Below are 21,574 nucleotides of genomic sequence, written 5' to 3'. Positions count from 1 at the left end.
CCTCCGCCCGCCCGCCCGCCCTCCGCCGCCCTCCACCCGCCCCGGGGTCTCTTTCCCCCTTCCTCCTCCTCCTCCTCCACCCCCCCCTTCCTCCTCCGCCCGCCCGCGGGGCCCCCCTCGCCTTCCCGCCCGCCCCTATTGTTCCGCCCCCGGCCTCCCGCCCTTCCCCTTCCCGCCCGCTCCCCTTTTCCCCTCAGTCGCCTCGCGCCTGCAGGTAAGCTTCAAAATTTTCCCTCCGCCCGCGGCTATGGCTCTATTTCTACTCTTGCCATCTTTCTTAGCGGGCTCCGGTCCTCGTCACGAGCCCCGGCCTCGCGTAGTCCCGCGTGTGCGCCTGCTCCCTCACTCTGCTTGGCCGGCCATTCACGCGAGGCCCTGGCTCCGACGAGGCCTAGTAGGCCTCGCGCAAGGCCTTTCCCCCTTCCCCCCGCCTTTTCCCGGTGGCGGCTGCGCAGGAGTCAAGGAGGGCGCGCGCGCGGTAGGGGGGGGGCGGCGGTGGATTTGTTGGTTGAGGGGGGTGGGGGAGGCGATGGCCGGCTTGCTGGCCGGGCGGGTGAGCTCGGCTCCCCGCGGGGGTCAGGCGCTGGCGCAGCCACACGAGGAGGCGCTACTAGTCTGGCCCCTCCCCCTGGATCGCAGCGCCCCCCCCCGACCGAACCGTTTATTTTTTCCTCTGCTTTTCTAGTGGAGGGATGGGGGGGTACATTTTTTGAGTGGAAAATGCTTGGATGACCAAGGGGAGGGGGGCTGTGGAGTTAAAGAAAGGGTAGACGGGCTCCCAGTTACCGAGTTATTCAGGACGTTTTCTCGGGGTAACGAATTTTGAAATTACAAAATGCCTGCCGCTATAGACCCAGACCGAGCTATTTATAGGAGAAGGGGTAATGGATGCAGGATTAACAGCTGGATTCCTGGGATTGGGTACACTTACATTCTCCTAGTCAGGAGAGAAACATGACGGATTTTTTTGGGTGGTTTGGGGTTGGAAATGCACCTTTGTGCCGTACCTAAATGGCTTTAAATAGGTTTCCAATTTTCTTGCCCTTTCGAATTTGCTTTTGTCATGGTGTTTGTAAAGTGCTGCTTACTCTGTGAGTGAGGATAAGGAATTACACTGCCAGATTTTTTCCATGTCTTACTAAAGTGGTCCTTACAGACCCAACTCCCATTTTCTCCCTATCCTCAGTACAGTTGTTTTTCCTTGAGTGGAAAGTGTTGAATTCTGGGATTTTTTTCCAGCAATTATATTCTGAAAATGGGGGAATGAGGTGCTTTGGGGATGCAGAGCCCTTCCTTTTAAGTAATCACACACTTGAGGTAGCCATGGGGCAGCTTGCCATATACAGGACATATACAGGTCAGACAGCCCCTTAACATTTTTAGGATTTTTAGGATGTGGCTTTGTGTTAGAGCAAAGTTAAAAAGGTGGCTGGTTTTGTGAAGGAGGAAGACCGGCTGTAGGAGAGAGATCATTGATGTTGTTTTGAAGAGGTGGATACTAAAAATGTCACTGGAGAAATTTCACCACTTTGGGGAGGTCCTTTTCAAAACTAACGCTGTTAGATCCTAAGGAAGCATTGTAGGCTGAAGTATATTCAAGAACATTATCAATTAAAGCAGAAATGTTAGTAGCATTGTTTTAGTGCTTAGGTGGGGAAAGGGCCTCAGTAGGAAAGTCTTATTACTGCTGTTGCTTAAAACAACCACACAATAAATTTTTAGCGATACCAGCTATCATTTTGATTGTTTCCTTTGGAAGAAAATTTAGGATTAGTTTGAATAAAGACTTGAGTGGTAACAGGTTAATGCGGAAACAAGGAAAATATTCAGATCTTGAATGACTATCAAGTTTGGTTGGGAAAAGAGGACTCAGGCTGCACTTAATGTATTGAGTCATTTCCCAAAGGGGAATATGGAACCCAGCCTGCATAGAAGGCATTTCAAATGCCTTTTTCAGTGAGGTTGTTGATTTAAATCTTTTAAAAATTATTTGGTGACATGTATTCACATTCAGAATTTTAAAGTGAAGATACATCTTAGTTTTTTTACCTAGAGATTGCTGCCAATAAAAACATTTACATGTGTCCTTTGTAGCTTTCAACCTGAATGGCTTCATAACAGGGAAGCAAAAGTCGTAGCCCTCAGTGTATAGCTTGAGGTTTGCCCTCATGATTTCCAGGTGTTTCTGTATTCTTTTGAAGCTTACTCTGCTGAAGGACAACTGGTGCACGTTCAGCAGTTCCCTTAGAACCATTGCCAATTGAAGAAATCTTTCACATCCTGAGAGTCAGCGGAAACCCTATCATTAATGAGAGTAGACTGGAAAGTTGCTTTATGTACTTTGTAACAGAATCTGAGCTGTTAATAGAGTTGTGCTGGATGTATACAAGCCTGCCAACTGATAGACTGTTATTTAGGGAAGAGTCAGCTAGAAAACATTGACAATGATTAAAGTAACATTGGGAACTATTTCTGTTGTTTTCCTACTCTGATTTTGGTTATGTTTGCATTTCAGTTTTTGGCTTTCACCCCCACCAGTGACCAAAGACTTGACCACTCAAAGTCCAGCTCCTCAGAACACTGCTCGACATGGACACCGGTGTGATTGAAGGTGGATTAAATGTCACTCTCACCATCCGGCTACTTATGCATGGAAAGGTATGCAACAGCTTGGGAAATTGGGTCATAGTAACTCTTAGAGGAGGGGCCAGGAAGAGAGGGCATGGATCTTGGAGCTCATCAGATTAGCTCTGTGGGAAGTCTGGCTTTAGCACTCCTTCTCTGGTGGACTAGATGAGAGTGTAGTGGGAAAATGGACAGACTTTACTAGGAAGCTCCACTGAGCACGAAAGGCTTAACCAAAGGCTAGAGCCAAAACTATCTGGATAATAAGATTTTTCTCATGGATGTTGCTATAGCTTGTGATAGGTAGATTCCACTGCCCAAACAATTTTGGGCAACTTTAAGATGAACTGGGATTTGATATTTTAGAAAATGATTTATATTAAAGACAACACTTTATTACTCCACTATTTCTTCACAGTTCTTTGAAAGCTTCTCTTATGTTTTGAGCAAAGAAAATAATAAACCTTTCCATTCCCCTTCCCAATGAATCCTAGTTTTTCCATTGCTTTGGATTGTTAAAAATTACTTTTTGTGATAACCATTGCTTCAAGTTTCCTCGTATTTGACACTAGTATTCTCCATTGTAGGAAGTTGGCAGTATCATCGGAAAGGTAAGACATCAGTTCAACTCTAATTACTATTTAGTCAGCCTGGGTTTAAATAATAATTGGAACTCATTTGTGACTTTTCCCCTTTCAGAAAGGAGAATCAGTTAAGAAGATGCGCGAGGAGGTGAGTTATTGGGGATGGAGGAACAGGGACTGTTAAACTTGGGAAGGTAGAAACTTCTAAAACAAAAGCAAAGTTAGTGTTTAATGAGAGATTGGAAGGGGGAAGGTTTTCTTTTTCTTCTTCTTTTTTTTTTTTTTTAATTTTTTGGCCACACTGTGGGCATGTCGGATCTTAGTTCCCCAACCTGGGCAGCCATGCCCCTGCAGTGGAAGCATGGAGTCTTAACCACTAAACCACCAGGGATGTGTCTCAGAAAAGGGAAGATCTTAATAGGAGAAGCTGGTATTTTTCTGGCTTGGGTTGTTGGTAATGACAAATAGTATGCTGGGAAATGTAGTTTTAGGAAGTCTGCATTCAAGACTTAAAGCAGCTTCCGTAGTTTGTTGGAGGACAAATATGGAGCTGTATTTAAAATGATGTCGATGGTGCCTTATGTCAGGATCATGTACATAGGCAGTTTCTTGCCCATCTTGTTTAAGAGGGATTATTTATGTATTTGTGTGTGTGTCTGTGCTTAGATCTCTTTTGTCTGTTAACCTTTTGGCTCTGTTTCCTATCCAGAGTGGTGCACGTATAAACATCTCAGAAGGGAATTGTCCTGAAAGGATTATCACTTTGGCTGGACCCACTAATGCCATCTTCAAAGCCTTTGCTATGATCATTGACAAACTGGAAGAGGTTTGTTGTTCCCTGCCCCTCATTCTTTTATTTTTTATTGCTTCTTGATAGCTTAGTGATTTCCAAGAGGTTTTAAAATTGAAGAACGGACTAGATCATAAAGCTCTGTAATTGGGTTCTTTGCTCCCATTCAGCATCCCCAAAATTGGGCCATTTATAATTAAAAAGTCACTTCAATTGTTTAGAAAAATACCGTTGACCATAGAAGAACATGAGTTTGAACTATGCTGGTCTGCTTGTACTTGGATTGTTTCAGTAAATATGTACTACAGTAGTATACAATATGTACTGTGGAACTGTACAGTCAGCGATTGGTTGAATCCGTGAATGTGGAACTATGGATAAGTTATACTTGGACTTTTGACTGGGGTGGGGGGTCAGCACGCCTAACTTCCAGCTATAATTAGAGTGCTCACTTTGGCAGCACATGTGCTACAGTTGGAATGATACAGAAGAGATTGATGTGGCCCCTGTGCAAGGATGATACACAAATTTGTGAAGCATTCCATATTTTCCCAATTATGGGTCATTGGGGTTTATATATACAGTATAGGGAATAGTCAGTAATACTGTAGTAACTTTGTATGGTAACTGTTACTAGACTTACTGTGATCATTTTGTAATGAATTTAAATGTCAAAACAGTATGTGTACACCTGAAACTAGAGTGTACATTGACTGTGCTTGAATTTAAAAAAAAAAAAAAACCCCAAATAGTTTGTTATTAGGGACTCTAAAAAATGTGAAAAAACAGCATCTTTTACTTCTTAACCAACAACTTGAAGTTATGCCACCATTGTGTTCATAATTATGTCCCCTGATTCTTAGTTGAGTGAACTAAATTAACATGGTTTTGTTAGGAGCCCTGCTAAACACAAATATACTCCATAAATACAGGTAGGCAGTTACATATTTTTTAAAAAGCCTGCTTAACTGTCAGAGCTATACTTGGAGGGGAGGGAATACATTTTATAGGTTATCAGAAGCAAAATATCAGTAACAGGGATTTTTTTGTTTATTAAACTTTCTCAGCCTTACAGTGCTGAACAATCATTGCTCTCGGTCCATCCAGTTTTCAGCCTCCTTGCTTCTGTAGTAATGCTGCTAATAATGCAATTGATACTGCAGGCAGAGGAGAGCTTCTGGGCTGCTGCTAATGCCTTAATGGTGCCTGAAATCTTCTGCTTGCCAAGATCAGATATGTTATCTTTTTGACCTGTAAGACCTTGCTAATCCAGAGCTTGTAGCTTTAAAAAAATTCAGAAAATCTATTCATACTTTAACAAATAAGAAACATGGTCTTGACTTAAGGAGCTTATGTCTGAGGAATTCCCAGGTCTATCTAAATACATACACACTCTATACATAGAGATTAGGCTAAATTCTCAGAAGGCTAAATTTAACTATAGACAAGATGCAGTGCTCGCTCCGGCGGCACTTATACTAAAATATAGACAAGATGCAGCATAGAGACTATGGGCTTTGAAGCCAATACAGTCTTAGTTTAAAATCTACCATCTTTTCAGATGTGATTGGGGTAAGTACTCAGCTTCAATTTTATACCAAGAAAACAAGAATAAATAAAAGTACACTATTTTTTAATCTTTATGTAATTTAAGAGGACAAAATTGGTCACTTGAATTTCGGTTGCATTGTCTCATCTTTCTCTTAATGTTTAATTTTGACTTCACCAGTATTATTTTGCTCAGAAAACTTCCTATTTTACTTAACAAAATAAGTTTTCTCTCTACTAAGAACACTGCTTCTGGCATGAAGGAGCATATATTTAAGGCTAAATCTGAGGATATTTGTAGACCATTTTATCTCTTTAGTAAGGTTTGGGGCAGGGGCAATGTTTCAATGTTGGTGGAGATCATGACATAATATGTCCCTTATAAGGTTCTTTTATGGCAGTTAGAAGTTGCCAGGGATCTGTTTAAACTTGTATATTCTTGTGGTGTTTTTGACTAATTTCTTTTTGTAGGACATCAGCAGCTCTATGACCAATAGCACAGCTGCCAGTAGACCCCCAGTCACCCTGAGGCTGGTGGTCCCTGCTAGTCAGTGTGGCTCTCTCATTGGGAAAGGTGGTTGCAAGATCAAGGAAATACGAGAGGTTGGTTAATTTGTGCTTTTTCTTAGTGTAAGTTGTTAGTGTGAATTATTCTAAATATGGTTCCTTTATTATTTCCTTTTTTTTAATCTTTATTAATTTTTATTATCTAGGAAAAATTAGAATTTTTTGAGATGATTTTTATTAAAGTAATAGTCCTAGAAGTCTATAATTTGGTTGATGTGCATATTTTTCTTACATTTCATATATTTCAATAATAAATCAGAAAAGTTAACCAGAATTTCCAGCTATTGCATGTGACCTGTTGGTGACTTTTCCATGAGGCTACATAATCCTTTTTTATGTCTTAAGAACTTAATAATTTGGTACATAATATCATCAAGTGTTTTTCTTGGCCAAATTCTTAAATAGCATGGAGGAAATGAAGGTATATTGGGATGTAATTCTCCCTTCAAAATTATGAAATTTAATGGTGAATTATGGAAGCTTTTATTATATCTGGGAGTTACTGAATTGGATGTTGGGATGAAATTTGGCTCCTATTTGGATTGGACTTATCTGGGAGGCTATTATACATACTATGTAGCAGGGATTTTTATTTTGCTCATTGATATATTCCAAGTACCTGGGATGGTGCTTGGCACATAGAATGGGCTTAATATAAATATTTGCTGAATAAAAGGTGGGTGATATTTATGAATATTTTGTTTGGTGACCCATAAAGCTATCATTAAATGAGAGGAAACTGTCCAGAAGGACCTTTTTCTTAAGAGCAGGTTAAATTTAGGCTGTTATTCAGGCTTATTCTTAGCTTTCAGAGGCTAATTTATTTATAACTGTGATTAAACAATCTTTATCTGTAATAAGGGAAGAGGGAAAGGAGGATAAAAAGGCTCAGATAGGAGTTAGATAAATGTTTACTGGGTTAGACTCTAAAATTTCTGCAGGGAGATGTAAATAGTATGAATGATCTGTTTCTCTGATTTTTAAAATTTCTTTTTACCCCAAAGAGTACAGGGGCTCAGGTCCAAGTGGCGGGTGATATGCTCCCCAACTCAACTGAGCGGGCCATCACTATTGCTGGCATTCCGCAATCCATCATTGAGTGTGTGAAACAGATCTGCGTGGTTATGTTGGAGGTAAGCCCTCAGGCTCATGCTGAGAATGGGGGGAGGGTGATTTAGGGAGACAGACTGCTCTATATTTAGTCAGACTAGAATTAGGTGAGGCTGTCAGAAGCCTCACATGGGGGTGGGGAAGAGGTGCCCTGAGTTCATCCTTTCCTTCTCCCAGCTTTGACTTTTCTTATAGTCCAAGCAAAAATAGAAACTTAAGCAATAGTGATCATTTGGTTTATAGCAATTTTATCAGGGTTGAAGATTTACTACTTGGAATTCGAGGACAAAAGATATATCTGGGGTCTTGAGAAGCTAAGTTAATTTGCCTTTCAGGTTACCTTATTTTGGCTACATGGAACTGATAGGTTTAATTTCTGTGTTATAAGGCAGGGTTATTCAAAATGATCAATAATAAGAAATATTCATAATAGTGTTTCTGAATGACTTACGAGGTCCTGGTGGATGCTATTCAATTAATAAGAATAATAAAATTAAGGAGAATTAAGCCTTCCTAGAATTGTCATAGGAAATTGGTCCCATATTGGTGAGGAAGGAAAGTAGAACTTTTAAGTAGAGTTTAGGATACTATTGATTGAATCATTGAGCTATTGATGGAAAGTTCTGAATTACCCTAGATTCAAAATTTGGGAGCTTTATTTCCTATTTGATTTTATTTCCTAGTCAGTCCAAAATGTAATTACCAACTCAAAGGTACATGCGTACATCTAGAGGTTTTGGTTTTTCGTGTTAATTAGAACAATTTGAACACATGGAAATTATTACATGGGAATCTGCCATGATGAGAATTAGTGTGAATTGTGTAGTCCACGGACCATCTTACTGCTTTAAAGGCAAATAAGTGCTGATTTGAGATTAGATCTAGCCAGAGACAAAGTTGGTAGGTGAGGGGGTGGTAATAATAAAGTTTTTAATTTAACTGACCTGTGTGAGCTTAAGCCACACAGCTGAAGCAGCTTTGAAACCTTATCTCTTTTTGTTTTTTTCCCCTCTGACTCTCTCCCAGTCCCCCCCGAAGGGCGTGACCATCCCGTACCGGCCCAAGCCGTCCAGTTCTCCGGTCATCTTTGCAGGTGGTCAGGTAAGAAATTTTTCATTGATGGGCTAAGGTGAACAAGATTGTATTTGAAATGTCAACTTTGCCAGCAGCACACCAGGCCACTCTGCATGCTTGCTGAAACCTGTACTCTGGCCATAGTTTGACCTGCTTTCAGTTTTATTTTTTGTCCTGAAGAAAGCTATGAATGCCACCTTATTTAATTATTAGCAGGCATTGGGAGTTTTGTAGGCACTCGGAAGAGGTAATCTACTTAGTAATTTAAGATGGGTTGGGTTAGAAGAAAAGATAAAATTGCTTTGATGTCACTGCTGTCCCTATCCCCACCCCATCTGTGTTTTTCCATGTGTGGGGTGTTCTTTAGAGGTCTAAATAAAACACAGTAAGGAGTTGGACCTCTGAAATAGGTTCTTGGATGGTGGTCTCAAATTGGGGGCTCCTGAAATTGAGTGTCCTACAAACTTCCCCTTTTCCCCACCTCACCTCCCCTACTCCTACCCCTTCACTCCCAAATTCCAGTGTGTTGTCCCTGGGCTCTTAACCTCAAACACTGGTTTGAACCCACATGGCATAACTGAAATCAGCTGGGGTAAGGGTTTAGTGTCTTAAGAGGGGGAGAGCATGTTGGGCTGTGATCTTTGGTGTTAGAGTAAGAACACCAAAGCACCCCTTGGCCTCTCTCCTTCATCCACCTAAACTCTGGATCCTTGGTACATGGTTTATTCTGAAGTTAGAGTTCTATGACAAAAGGCACTGATTAGCACCATGTTAGTTTTATGCTTTTTGGTTAGTGTTTGAGGCATAGGTAGGTCAGTTTTAAAATATGGGGATTCAGGATGAAATAGTGACCTTCATTTTGGTAGCTGCCTAAACAAGTACAAGCGTGCCTTTTCCTACATGGGGCTGACCTGTTAACAAGCGCAGATAACTCACCTAATTCCATCTTGTATGTAAACTGGGGAAGCTCTTAAGAGTCCATCTCATTCCCATTTTGTTGAATTGTCAAAAAACTGAACAAGTTTTGGGGAACTTAGTTTGTCTTGTATTTCTGGAAGCTTTCATAGGAAGTTAATCATATCACAGTTTTGTACCTGTTAACACTAGCATTGTACAAACTGGTTTGGTCCAAGGGCGCTTCATGAGTCTGGGTAGTTAGGCGGATAAACAAAGGCCCAGAGTTAGAGTAGCAGGAAGGTTTAGCTTTAGGTGTTTTCCCGTCTCCCCTGGAACTACAAGTTCCTATTATTCTGGATTCTTCCAGGTCCCTTGGGATTATCTAGAGTCCATACTGCACAGCAGCAGTCCTCTCTGTTTACAATTCTGCCTTCATTTCCCTTTCCTTCCCTCCCCTTCCCACTTCCCCCTTCTTACCTCTTTGCTTTCCTTCCCTCCCTCCCCTTTATTCAGTTGACCACTCTAAAAGCTTGCAGCTTCTTCTTCCATGAGTGGCCCTGTCTTGGATTATTCCCATGGGCCTTTTTAAATGGAGCAGTTTATGCATTGTCCACAGGTGAACCTGTGTCTTTTGTTCCTTTGTGACAAAGTGGGCTCTATAGGGGTTCAGTTTAATCCCACATTGACCAGGAGCTGGCATCAGCTCTGTTGCCCCACTCCTTCATTCTTACTGAAAATAGTCCAATTGTGCAGTGTGAAATCTGCCACTATAGGTAACTTTTTTTTTTAATTCACTGATTACAGCTCGTTTCAAATTGTGTTGTGAGCTCCTTTTTAAAGGAAAAGAAAAAATTAAACAACTTTTTTTGTGTGAATTTCATGCTGGTGACAAGGTGCCGGATTGACAGCCCTGGAGACTGAAATCCTCTATTTATCCACAGGACAGGTACAGCACAGGCAGCGACAGTGCGAGCTTTCCCCACACCACCCCGTCCATGTGCCTCAACCCTGACCTGGAGGGACCACCTCTAGAGGTGAGAGGGGATGTTCAGTCTCCAAGGCTCACTCAATCCTTCCGCCTCAGCCGAGACTGCCAACACGCGGGGGGCCAGTGGCGCTGGTGATTTTTGTGCTGTGGACACCACCTGTCCACGGGGACCTGGACTGACCCCCCCCACCTCAATTCACACAGGCTGCGTAGCCCACCAGATGGTAACACCAACTCTCTTTTTTTTTTTCCCTTTTCCTTTTTTTTTTCTTTTTTTGTTCGACCCCTTTTCCCTGTCTCCTATTCCTCCTACCCCATTTTCACCTTCCCACCCCCACCTGGGTACACTTTTGGGGGTGCTGGCCACTGTGATGTGAGAAGCTTCACATCCTGTTAACCAGCTGCTCCTTTCTTCCCTTCCTGATTCTCCTTGTCCCCCACCCCATTGCCCTAAAGACCCAGCTCCCTTTTTGGGAGGTTATGGTATGGGGGGCGGAGGGCATAGTGGGAGCTGCAAGTGCCTTTTATGGAGGGGAGGTGGGAGAAAGCAGGACCTAGAACATAGATTTTTGTTGTTGTATGTGTGTTCCTACGGTCAGCTCCCTAGTGCTAGGGACCCAGCTAGCTTCCAGTGCACTTAAGGTCATTAGGCAGATGTAGAGAAAAATAAGATAGGAAAAGGGAAGTGTTTTAACATGCCGTGTAGGTTTGTGCAGATATAAAACATGTCACCGTGATTGGTAGAAGGGTTGGGGTGGTTGAGGAAAAAAGATAATTTTCCTCCTAGGTCGTCTTGTACAAAGGGAGAAAGAAGGGGGCTCAGGCAATCGAGGCATTGTTTAATCCTACCTCCCACATTTTTGTTAAGAAACAAATGTGTTATTTTGTCTTTGATTGCAGGGAACATGGCTCCCTTTATAGGCATCCTGGAATAAGCCATCATGTTTAGGGTTTAAAGAAGGCCAACTCGGGTCTGACTGTATTTGTGAGATATACCATCTAGTGCCTCAACCCCTGGCCTCCCCATTCTCTAGTTCAACTCTGGCTTCCTGGCTAGTTGAAATTTGTCTCCCCCCACTGCCCCCCACACTGGGTGGCTGTCCATGACTGGTTTTTAATAGGAACTGTTTTCCTCCTTTTGTAGGCCTATACCATTCAAGGACAGTATGCCATTCCACAGCCAGATGTAAGTTTTGTTTTCACTTGTTTTGAAAAGCTCCCTCTCCCATCCAAAATTGTCTCACTCCTTTCTCCATGTAGGCAGAAGTGAGTTGGGTTTCAGACATTTGCAGTATTGTTTCCCTCACAAGGTGAACTCTATTTTGGCCCTTAAATAATCTTTAATCAGGAAAAAGCAGCACCTTGTTTTGAAATTTAATCCCTGGAAATTATAATCTAATAGATTATTACATTGTACTTTCTCCCATGTTACAGATTACTCTGAAAGAGAAATGTTCCACTGTTTACTGTCATTGGTTATCCCAGGGCACAATGTAAATTCACAGTGGACTGTGCATCTCTGCATGAAGTCCTTTCTGTGGAGGGAGGGCGAGGGGGTGGGAGGATGGGTTCGCTTTTGTGTACTCCTCAGTCTGAGGTGGTAATGTAAAAAGCGTCTGGAGGGGTGGGAAAGGGACTTATTTACACAGGGAGGGTTAGGAAGCTAAATACTTGGATTCAACTCAATGAAATTCCTTGTCACTAAAAACTCCAATTTAAAAAGTGCTGGTATTTAGACTTATAAGGGCATTTCCTTCTGCACTTACCCTCTGCCCTTACTAACCTTTTCAGGTGCTGAGCTTTAGATTTGAAAAGTTGAGTTTGGCTTTTGGTTAGTGGTAGGACCCCGGAGGAGAAATAGACTTGAAGAGAGATGGTTTTACAACAGCCAGGACAGTTTATATAGATGAAGAAAAATAGCTGTAGACGTCATAGGGTTGTGGTTGCTAAACCCAGTTTGGTTTTACCTTAATCTCTCCTCGCAGTCTCTCCATCCCCTCATTTCCTTCCCTCCTCCCAGTACTGACGGAACCCTGCATGGTGTGTTTTCCCTAGCACCACTGCACAGTTTGTTTACCTAGCCTGTCTGTGCTTGTCCCTCGGGCAACTGTTGCAATGGCTGCAAACACCTTCATTAAATAGCCCACAAGGGGGTGGTTATCAGGTGGTGCTGCTGCTTTTCACACACCCCAAATGCATATATTCTCTTTGTACTGATATTCTTTCTATTTCTAACCCTCACCTTCTTGTGCCCGTCCCCAGGATTGTGATAGCAGACCCATTCCTTAGCCTCTGTCATAGTTTGAGTAGTAGCCAACTTGGGGGGTCAGGAGCTCTTCATTTTTCAATTTTAATGTGCTTGAGCTTTGGCTGTGTTACTCTTGTAATGTCAACCTCTTCTGTTTCCTTCCTGCAGTTGACCAAGCTGCACCAGTTGGCAATGCAACAGTCTCATTTTCCCATGACGCATGGCAACACCGGATTCAGTGGTATGGATACCTCAGTGTTGATTTCTGTAAGGTGTAGTACAAGACAAGAGGCCAGCCCCAAGGTCTCCATTTGACATCTGTTTAAAACAAACTTCATTACCCAGCGTCCTGCTGGCTTAAACTTGCCTGTTTTCTATGGCTAAACCAAAGGAGGTAATGTGTTTGTTAACTTGGTTTTCATTTGGGGTGAGTTATTCTAAAAGAGAAAAAAAGAAAGGCCCTTGGAAGGTTTGGGGTGAGGTTTGGGGATGCTTGTCAGGCAAAGGGTAGGCTGATATTTCTTCTAACCCATTCTCATTGCTGCCCCTTTGATCTGATTGGCACCCCCTTTCTCTCCACCAGCTATTCATAGATCTGGGTAGAAACAATCCATTTGTGTAGTGTGTTTTGTTTTGTTTTGTTTTGGTTTGGTTTTTTTTGGGCTTTTCTATATAAGGAATAACTTGTCCGATAGGGTTAGGATGAGACCACCAAACTCATTTTCACTTGTATCTTAACAGGCATTGAATCCAGCTCTCCAGAGGTGAAAGGCTATTGGGGTAATGATTAAAAAAAAAAATCTGTAGTATTCTACTGTTATATTAATAAACTGGTGGGAGTCTTGTTTCACTGCCCATGACATACCAGCAGAACATGCACATGGCAAAAAGGAGCTGAGAGAGCAAAGTGGGGGTGGGCCTGGTGCCCCTGAGGGTCCCTTGATGGATCTGGCCTACCCCCTTCTAAAAATGTTTTAGCAGCCACAGCTGAGAGCAGGACTAGACTTAACGAGTTAGCCAGCTGGCCTTGTCTAGTCCAGGTGTCATATAGATGGGTATGGGTGTTTGCTGATAGGATTTTCTTTTTTTTTTTTTTTTCTTTTTCTTGGGAAAACAAAAATCAGAACAAATTATTGAGCAAAGGACAGGGAGTAGTTTGAAGAAATGAAATTCCCACACCTTACTGCCATTTCATTCTCACTGACCTTTAAGTGTAGGTTAGAGTAAGGGTGTTGGGATTGGTTAATCTGGTATAGGTATATTTAAAGCAACTCTGCATGTGTGCCAAAAGCCCATGGTACCCAGTAACAGGCATGGTAGTGGCGCTGGTGATAGCATCAGGTGAGATAAAATTGGGATACAACAATAGGAAATCCAACCAGAAAAGGGGAGAAGTGCAGAAGTACCTGGTTAGATTTTGGTCCTGAGAATTGAGGATACCACATCCCCTTGCCCCTTGCTTCCACCCCCTTAAACCCTAATAGGCTGGGCTTTGCAGGAAATGGCATGAAATCAGCCTCTTGTTGGTACAGAGGAACCTTTCCAGCATTATTTCTACACCCTTCTCCCCCTCTTTCCTCTTTGGAGGCTTCCAAGTTAGAGATGAATCCCAACAGCCAATGCTGGGTTTCCAGTTCATTTTCCTTCTGTTAGGTTAATGTGCAAATCAATGGGAGTTGTATGCTGTGCCTTGAACTTCTTTGCTGTCTTCTGTCTTTTAGCAGGTTTGGATGCATCTGCTCAGACTACTTCTCATGAACTCACCATTCCAAACGATGTAAGTAAAAATAGAGGTTGTGCTCCTCTTAGCACCTTGGGGAAGAAAAGGAGTTCAGGCACTAAAATTCTTAAAACTGTAAAATCTCAAATAAAAACTGATGGAGATTAATGAAAATATTGTGTGAGTTATCTTGAGCCAGAAGGAAACTTTTTGTCTCAAATAGAAATTCCCATTTGTTTTTGCTTCTTGTAGAGTCTGAATATTTAACCCCTAATGGAGTGGTCATTGGGTGTTACCTGTGCTGTCCAACATGGTAGTCAGACTGAGGTTATCATTATTAATCTCACTGGCCACATCAGTGTTCAGTAATCGCATTATTAGTGTCTACAATATTGGAGAGTGCAAATGTTGACCAGTTGTTTACTTTTTTCCAAGGCAAAAGTGTTAGAAATTAGCCAGAATCCTTGTCACTATAGTAAAGTAATAATCATGGCAGGATGAGTTAAGGCATCTTTATTGCCAACAACAGAATATACTTTTACATTTATCCCTAGCCCTGGTAAACTAGGTTTATCATCATCTTTGCACTGCTTTATTTTGTCTTTGGAGTTAGTATTCTGAAGAAGTGAGCTAATGGTTCTAGGAGTCCCTCAGTTCAGAGTTGAATGCCATGTTTGTGGGCCTGAGGTATAGAAGCTTGAGGGGTGGGGTGGAATGCTGGAACCTAGCCATGCAACTCTTAATTTGGTATGCCTTGTTTTTCTTCCTTAAGTTGATTGGCTGCATAATCGGGCGTCAAGGCGCCAAAATCAATGAGATCCGTCAGATGTCTGGGGCGCAGATCAAAATTGCGAACCCAGTGGAAGGATCTACTGATAGGCAGGTTACCATCACTGGATCTGCTGCCAGCATTAGCCTGGCTCAATATCTAATCAATGTCAGGTAAGAGTTCCCTATCTTTTGTGTTATTGATGCCAACACAAGTAATGTGTGTGTTGGGTAAAGTTACATTGTAATATTAAGTGTGGGATTCTTTGGGGGATGGAAATGGGATGGGTAGAGATTGCAAAAGAAAAAGTATCTAGCTCTACTTCTCATCCTTTAGTATAGGGTAAAAAGTAACCAGATTGTACTGAGTTTGCATGGGGTTGGGGGAAGGGAAGTGGATTGTTTGCATTTGACTTTTTGATGGTTGGGAAGTGGAAGGTATGGAGCATGTCTTCACTTTGTAGGACTGCTCTGGCTAGAGCATCCATACTGACTTAAAAGTAGGTCTCACTGTAGGTGTCATACAGACTAATACTTCACTGGGTTTAGGCTCCCAAGCACCCTTAATTGAAATAAGGATAATAACAGCAAGGTAGTTTCTTTGAAGCAGTCATTACCGTTTATTCTGAACACATCCATTTGTGCCATTGTGTTCCATTGTTTAGAGCTTGTGTGAAAGGAGAAGTACAGGTATTGGAAATTTTTAGAAATGCTTAGTGTTTTCTTTATCCCCCACCATCTCATCTCATCCCTTATTGACCTGCTGAGGTTTTACTTTTCTTATCCTAAGGTAGCTAATGTTAACACACAGAGTTGTAGCAGCACTGTTAAAGTTAGTGGGCATCCTGCAAGGCATTTGTATTTCTTGCTTTCTCAGCACATGTGCTTAAGTCATGTTCTTAATTGCTTACTAACATCTTAAAGCTGTATTAGCAGCCCATTACCTAAGGGAGTTAGTTATCCGTTTTATGTAGACTTTACCTAAGTTATTTATCTCTGTCACAACTAGTTGGTCTCTGTTGTACAGACAAATTCTATGGGTTCTTAAATCTAGTGCAGGGAAAGGAATTCATAAGTATGGTATGGGGTCTGTTTTTTGTCATGCTTATGCTGACCATGTATTTATTCCATGGTCTTTTATCCCCGTAAGAATTTATCAGTTTCCCAGTAGTGGTTCCAACTTTTATCATATCTCTTCATGCCTTGAGGTATTTTCTTGTCTTTGTGTAGAAAAGATTTCTGTACCTGGATCTGCTTTCTATCTTCTTGTTGTTTGCAAGGGTTTCCCTGTTGCTGATTTTGGTGCTGTATTGTTAAGAGGGAAGAATAACGTTCTTAGAAGCTGGAAGCCTCTGCTTGAGTAGATGTGCACTGAATATTGTCAGATAGTGTTTCCATGTTACCTACTTGCCTGACCCCTCTACTAGATTGATAGCTAAGTCGTATCGTAAGGAAGCAGAACTTGGGTCCATCTTCGTTTCCTGAATTAGTCACTCTTTTCAGGACCATCCTTTTTATATGAAACTGTCCAAGCTGTGGATTTGGGTCAGAACTTTTTAAAAACTTGATTTATTACCAAGCAAGGACTATGCATGCATGCAGCTAACTCATTTTCTCACATTGGCCCAATTTGAACACAGAAAGCAAACTGATTTTATTATGAATATTAGGCAAGAAAGATTCTCTGTTTTTAGTAATGGACTTTTAGAGTTTCTGCTGATTCTGGCAGCTTTTATGGATTGCAGCTACCCTTGGATTTAGGTAGACAAAATGGGAGTCTTGAGGAGCATCCCTGCTTTGGAAGAGTTAGTCTTGTGCCTTAGGATGTCCAACAGACTTCAGCACATACCTGCAGTTCTGGCATAGACCCATGCAGGCATTGGGAGCTACAGGTCATCACTGTTACGTAGAAGTAGAAGTGATGTTTTTACTTGATTAAACTGAGTTTTTCAGCAGTGCATGAAGTTTCTCTTTAGTTTTGTAAAGTCTATGTGAGAAGCATGGTCAGTTAAACAAAAGAAGCTGCTTTTCTCCTCACCCATCACCAGAGATAAGGCTTATCTATGCTTTTGTTTTTAGCAGTTTTCATTGAAAAAGGCTACAGAGTTTGAAATGAGTGACCTACTTTGGGCTCTTGTCCCTTTCCATCCTGATATATTGGTTAGTTGACTGGCAATGGAAACAAATTTTTGATATTAATTACAGGGAAAAAAAAACAATTTAAGCTTCACAAGTGCTTGGTGGATGAAACATTTATTTGTCTGGAAAGTGATGAGTGTTCTTTCATTTTCTGCTTGAAAGCCTTTGGGTTGGATCAATGTGTCAGGTACATGAAAGTGTGTAATGTGTTTCCTCAGTCTGTCAGCCTTTTCTTCACCATAGAAGTTCTCAATAGCATTGGAATGAAATTTGGCAAAGTATACATTTTTAGAGGGTGGGACACAGAATAAAAGCTTGTCACAAGCTGATATAAGTTTTCCTAATTGGCAACCAGAGGCACTTACTGATAACTGAAGCGGATTTTGTCCTGTACTTTTCCCTTTTGTGGTCTTCCCTTCCACCCACCCTTTTTTTTTTGTTCCTTTTTTTCCTCTGTTACAGTTTAGAAAACGCTAAACCCTCCTCCCAGGCAGCCTCCGTCACGATCCCCGATCACCTCAGCATCAACCTCTCTCAACCCTCCACCCCTTCTTCTTCTTCTTCCTCCTCCACCACCACCCCCTCGCTCGCCACAGCGGGGACCTCCGACGCACCCTCCAGCCTCCCCAACCCTCTTCCGACCGCCCCTTGTGTCTCCAGTCTGCTTGGCATGAAACCCATCCCTCTCCTGGCTCTAAATGTTGTGTCTGCTGCTAAGGGTACCGGGGCTTCAGCTACCACCACCACCACCTCTGCTGTGCCATGTGTAACTAACAAACTGAAAGGCGAGAAACAGAGATTCTCTCCCTACTGATGGCCTCTATATCTTGGGGCACCCCCTCAAGTATTTCTTGTTTTTTTTTTCCCTTTGTTAATATTGGTGAGAACCAAACAATTGTGAGCTTGTGACCGTTTCCTTTTTACTGTTTTGGGGGGATGACAGGGTGGGGGTAGGGGCTATGGTAAACTGTGTTTAGGTTTAGGCCATTTCTGCTGAGTGCCTGTTTCAGAGTCTGACTTGTTGAATTCTTTATCTAGAGCCACAGTTCTTGCTCTTCTTTCTCATTCTGTTACTTTTTTGTAGCTTTATTCTGCCTTGCAATATAACAATGTGTTAGGCTCTGTGTTAATGAATAAAAATTTCTCCGTTAACTTTTTTTTTCTTTTAATTATTTCATGGTTAAGTTATCAGCTGTCCTTCTTGGCCATATTTGTGTTTCTAGTTGTAATAAAGTTGCCACAGTAAGAACTTTAGTTGACTGCTGTGAAGGAAAGAAGTTTTCTTTACCCAGAATGGGGAGGCAAGTTGGGAAAAGTCTAATAAAGTTTGCCAGCTTCTGTCTGCATTCCTCTGAACTAGTATTACTTAAATCTCAAACAATCAACCTGTGACATTGCCTCAAATTTGGCAAGATCCTGCCTGTTTATCTTAAATCAACTCTGATTACTCAAACAGGTCCTTTTACTCTTCTATCCCCTCCAACCTTTCTGTCTCCAACCCTGTCATACTTAGAGGATTAAAGACCTAGATTTGGAAGGAAACCTGTAAGATGAACTTTAACTCATTGATCCACTTAAGATTGTTCTAATTTCTCCAAAGCCTTATTATCATTTTTTATATCCCAGGATCACAGTTCTCTCTCCATAAGAGTAGAGATGCCCTAAGTAAAATGGTGGAAGGCCTCTAATAAGCCTGAATGTATATTGTCGGGGTAATGAAAGTACAATGCTCCTAGGGCTTAGGAGAACCAGTGTGGAGATTTTTTCCCGTGACCTTTTCCCACATCCCCCTTCAGCTTACATTGTTTAAAAGACCTAATTATATTACAGTATATTAACTACACTATTGTTGCCCCTCAGTTTTAGATTGGGGCTGTGAATTAGTGTAAACAAATCTGCATGAAGGAGTAGTGGGGTGAATTTCATTGTCCAGATAGGGCTTTTGTTGGTTGTTAGATGATGCTTTATCATGTGGTGCAATGCTTTTTTTAAAAGCTTGCTGATACCATCTCTCCCTAGAAACCTTTTTTTTTTTTTTTTAATTTTTACCTAGTTCTTTACCTAATGAGTACTCCCTAAAGGATTGCTGGGAAGAAAGTCAGTTTTTTTTTTTCCCCTGAAAGTGCTGACTAAAATCACATCCAGAGGTCTTTGGTGTTCAATTTTTTAGCAGCCTACAGCTCCCCCATGTGGTCTTTCTTGTCTAGAGTCCTTGATATATTTTAGTTGGGTTTTCCCTTCTCTTTGTTCTCTTTACCTGCCACCCCCAATTCCTGCCCACACTGGGTATAAATTCTGGACAATTCTTTTTGAGTTCTTTTTGGTGTCAGAGTGCCACCACCTTCTTGTGTGAACTTACTAATTTTTTTAAGTCTTAGATGTGTTTGCAGCAGCTCCTTTCCTGAACCTTCAGTTCCCACTTAAGTCTTTGATTATTGGTCTGTTTTTTATGTTGCCCTACATCATCCCGTTTTGAGGTTGGCAGGAATCTGTCCCCTATTAAGAACTAACTGTTCTCCTTTATACTGAGGTCAAAATACCATTTCTGACTTGAAACTATATGCAGTTTGTAATTGAAGGACCTCTGTGTTTCCTGGCTTTCCCCTTGGCCAGTTTTTCAATTTGCATTATTTTGGAAGAGATTCAGATGGGGAAGTATTCATGTTCTCTTGAGAAGGCGTGCCATTACATTTAAATTCTTTATGAAATAAAGTTATAAAGTGAGGGGCTTCCCTGGTAGTCCATTGGTTCGGATTCCACGCTTCCTTTGCAGAGGGCATGGAGAAGTTCCACATGCCCCAAGGTGAGGGTGTGCTGTGCTTATTAGGTGCTTAGTGGCTCAGTTGTGTCTGTGGGCTGTAGCCCGTCAGGCTCCTCTGTACATGGGGATTCTCCAGGTAAGAATACTGGAGTGGGTTGCCATTCCTTCCTCCAGGGGATCTTCCCAACCCAGGGATTGAACCCTGGTCTCCTGCATTGCAGGCAGATTCCTTAAACTGTCTGAGCCACCAGGGAAACCCTGAAGTGCGCTGCCCACACGCCCCCCCACCCCCAAAAAAGAAAGAAAAAGGTAAAAATGAGACTGGGTCTTAGACATTTAGCTCTGTTCAAAATGGGAGCCAAGTCTTCCTGGCTACCTAATAATATCAGAGAAGCAGGCTGATCACTGAACACCTAAAGACCTTTCCTTCAAAGCTCCAAACTGGATTCCAGGACTTCAAATGATCTATTTGAAACAGGCATTGTTGCCAGATGTGTTTGAATGGAGAGTTTGGCCTAACAGGACCACAAATTGGGGGGCTCTTAGACCAAGCTAGGGAGTTGGTGAAAATGGTTTTGACTTACACTCCAAGTCTTGAAAATTAGACCTAAAAATTGTAGGTTGAGTATAATTCTTAATCCAAACTTAACTATACTTGCTCCCTCTTTAACATGGCTTAGTTTTTAAAACACTAGTACCTCTTAATAGCCTTTACATTGATAGAGAAACCCAGAACTGTTCTGTCAGTTTGGAAGAAGCCAAAATAAAGCTGGGCAGTAAAGTTTCTGTGTATTGTGACCCCCTAAGAGGAGGCTTTTGTGTGTGTGGTGTATTTTTGAGAATGCTTAACGTATCCCACAGAGATAGTATGAAGAGCATGGTTTGAGAACTATGGTTCTCATAGTTCTCAGAACTATGGTTCTGAGGTGATTTGCCCTAGGAAGCTTGGATTGCAGGGGTGTTACATAGGACCACGGTACTGATTAACCCAACAAATCTTAAAATTAATGTCTCCCTTTATACAGAAACAAGATTTATGTACTCCTTCACATCTTACCAACCAGACTGAAAGTTTTGGAGGTGAGGTACTGCTGGGCACTCAGGAAACTAACTTCGAGTTTTTTTTTGTGTGTGTGTTACAGGCTTTCCTCGGAGACGGGTGGCATGGGGAGCAGCTAGAACAATGCAGATTCATCCATAATCCCTTTCTGCTGTTCACCACCACCCATGATCCATCTGTGTAGTTTCTGAACAGTCAGCGATTCCAGGTTTTAAATAGTTTGTAAATTTTCAGTTTCTACACACTTTATCATCCACTCGTGATTTTTTAATTAAAGCGTTTTAATTCCTTTCTCTGTTCAGCTGTTGATGCTGAGATCCATATTTAGTTTTATAAGCTTCTCCCTGTTTTTTTTTTTTTTTTTGGCTCATGAATTTTTTTGTTTGTCATGGAAATGTAAGAGTGGAATATTAATACATTTCAGTTTAGTTCTGTAATGTCAGGAATTTTTCAAAAAAATTAAAAGATGGACTGGAGCTTTTTCTTTGTGAATAGAAACTGGATGCCACAGTGATTTCATGTGGGTTTTATTCTGGTGTCTTGCTGTTATTTTTGCACTTTTTATTCCTCAAAAGGATAAGGACCCTGCTTGGGTTTTTAATATAAGTGTTTAATTCCAGTGAAGATGTTTTCTTCTGTTTTACCACTCCCATCTTTTTCTGTAGCCCTTGAGCCTGCATTGCAAAGTGATCTTA

General features: G+C 41.7%; 1 protein-coding gene and 1 non-coding gene across 19 annotated transcripts; both read left to right on the top strand.

Annotated features, from left to right (window-relative positions):
• Nucleotides 1–21,498, top strand: PCBP2 (poly(rC) binding protein 2). Of its 18 annotated transcripts, none has more exons than XM_020895077.2 (15): nucleotides 4–214; nucleotides 2,516–2,658; nucleotides 3,213–3,236; nucleotides 3,325–3,357; nucleotides 3,919–4,035; nucleotides 6,019–6,150; nucleotides 7,119–7,247; nucleotides 8,239–8,325; nucleotides 10,137–10,229; nucleotides 11,328–11,369; nucleotides 12,600–12,672; nucleotides 13,173–13,211; nucleotides 14,156–14,208; nucleotides 14,924–15,093; nucleotides 17,521–18,404. In XM_020895077.2, exons 2-15 carry the CDS (start codon nucleotides 2,590–2,592, stop codon nucleotides 17,870–17,872), a joined length of 1,413 nt encoding a protein of 470 aa, XP_020750736.1. In that variant the 5' UTR covers nucleotides 4–214; nucleotides 2,516–2,589; the 3' UTR covers nucleotides 17,873–18,404. The 18 variants fall into 18 exon arrangements, with proteins under 18 accessions (XP_020750743.1, XP_020750744.1, XP_020750736.1 ...); XM_020895073.2 differs by having other exon boundaries at nucleotides 5–214; nucleotides 14,153–14,208; XM_020895078.2 differs by having other exon boundaries at nucleotides 7–214; nucleotides 8,251–8,325; nucleotides 14,153–14,208.
• On the top strand, nucleotides 4,444–4,550 carry LOC139031006 (U6 spliceosomal RNA). The gene has a single exon (XR_011483436.1). It is a non-coding gene; the product is annotated as a U6 spliceosomal RNA (small nuclear RNA).
• Nucleotides 21,499–21,574: the final 76 nt, after the last annotated feature.

Source organism: Odocoileus virginianus, chromosome 24, assembly GCF_023699985.2.
Source record: "Odocoileus virginianus isolate 20LAN1187 ecotype Illinois chromosome 24, Ovbor_1.2, whole genome shotgun sequence".
NCBI lineage: Eukaryota > Metazoa > Chordata > Mammalia > Artiodactyla > Cervidae > Odocoileus > Odocoileus virginianus.
This window is presented reverse-complemented; position numbering and strand designations above follow the sequence as displayed.

Coding starts and splice junctions, on each gene's coding strand:
- PCBP2 (XM_020895073.2), top strand. CDS start 2,590: ATGGACACCGGTGTGATTGAAGGTGGATTAAATGTCACTCTCACCATC. Junction 2,659..3,212: donor GGCTACTTATGCATGGAAAG/GTATGCAACAGC, acceptor TCTCCATTGTAG/GAAGTTGGCAGTATCATCGG. Junction 11,370..12,599: donor ATGCCATTCCACAGCCAGAT/GTAAGTTTTGTT, acceptor TCCTTCCTGCAG/TTGACCAAGCTGCACCAGTT.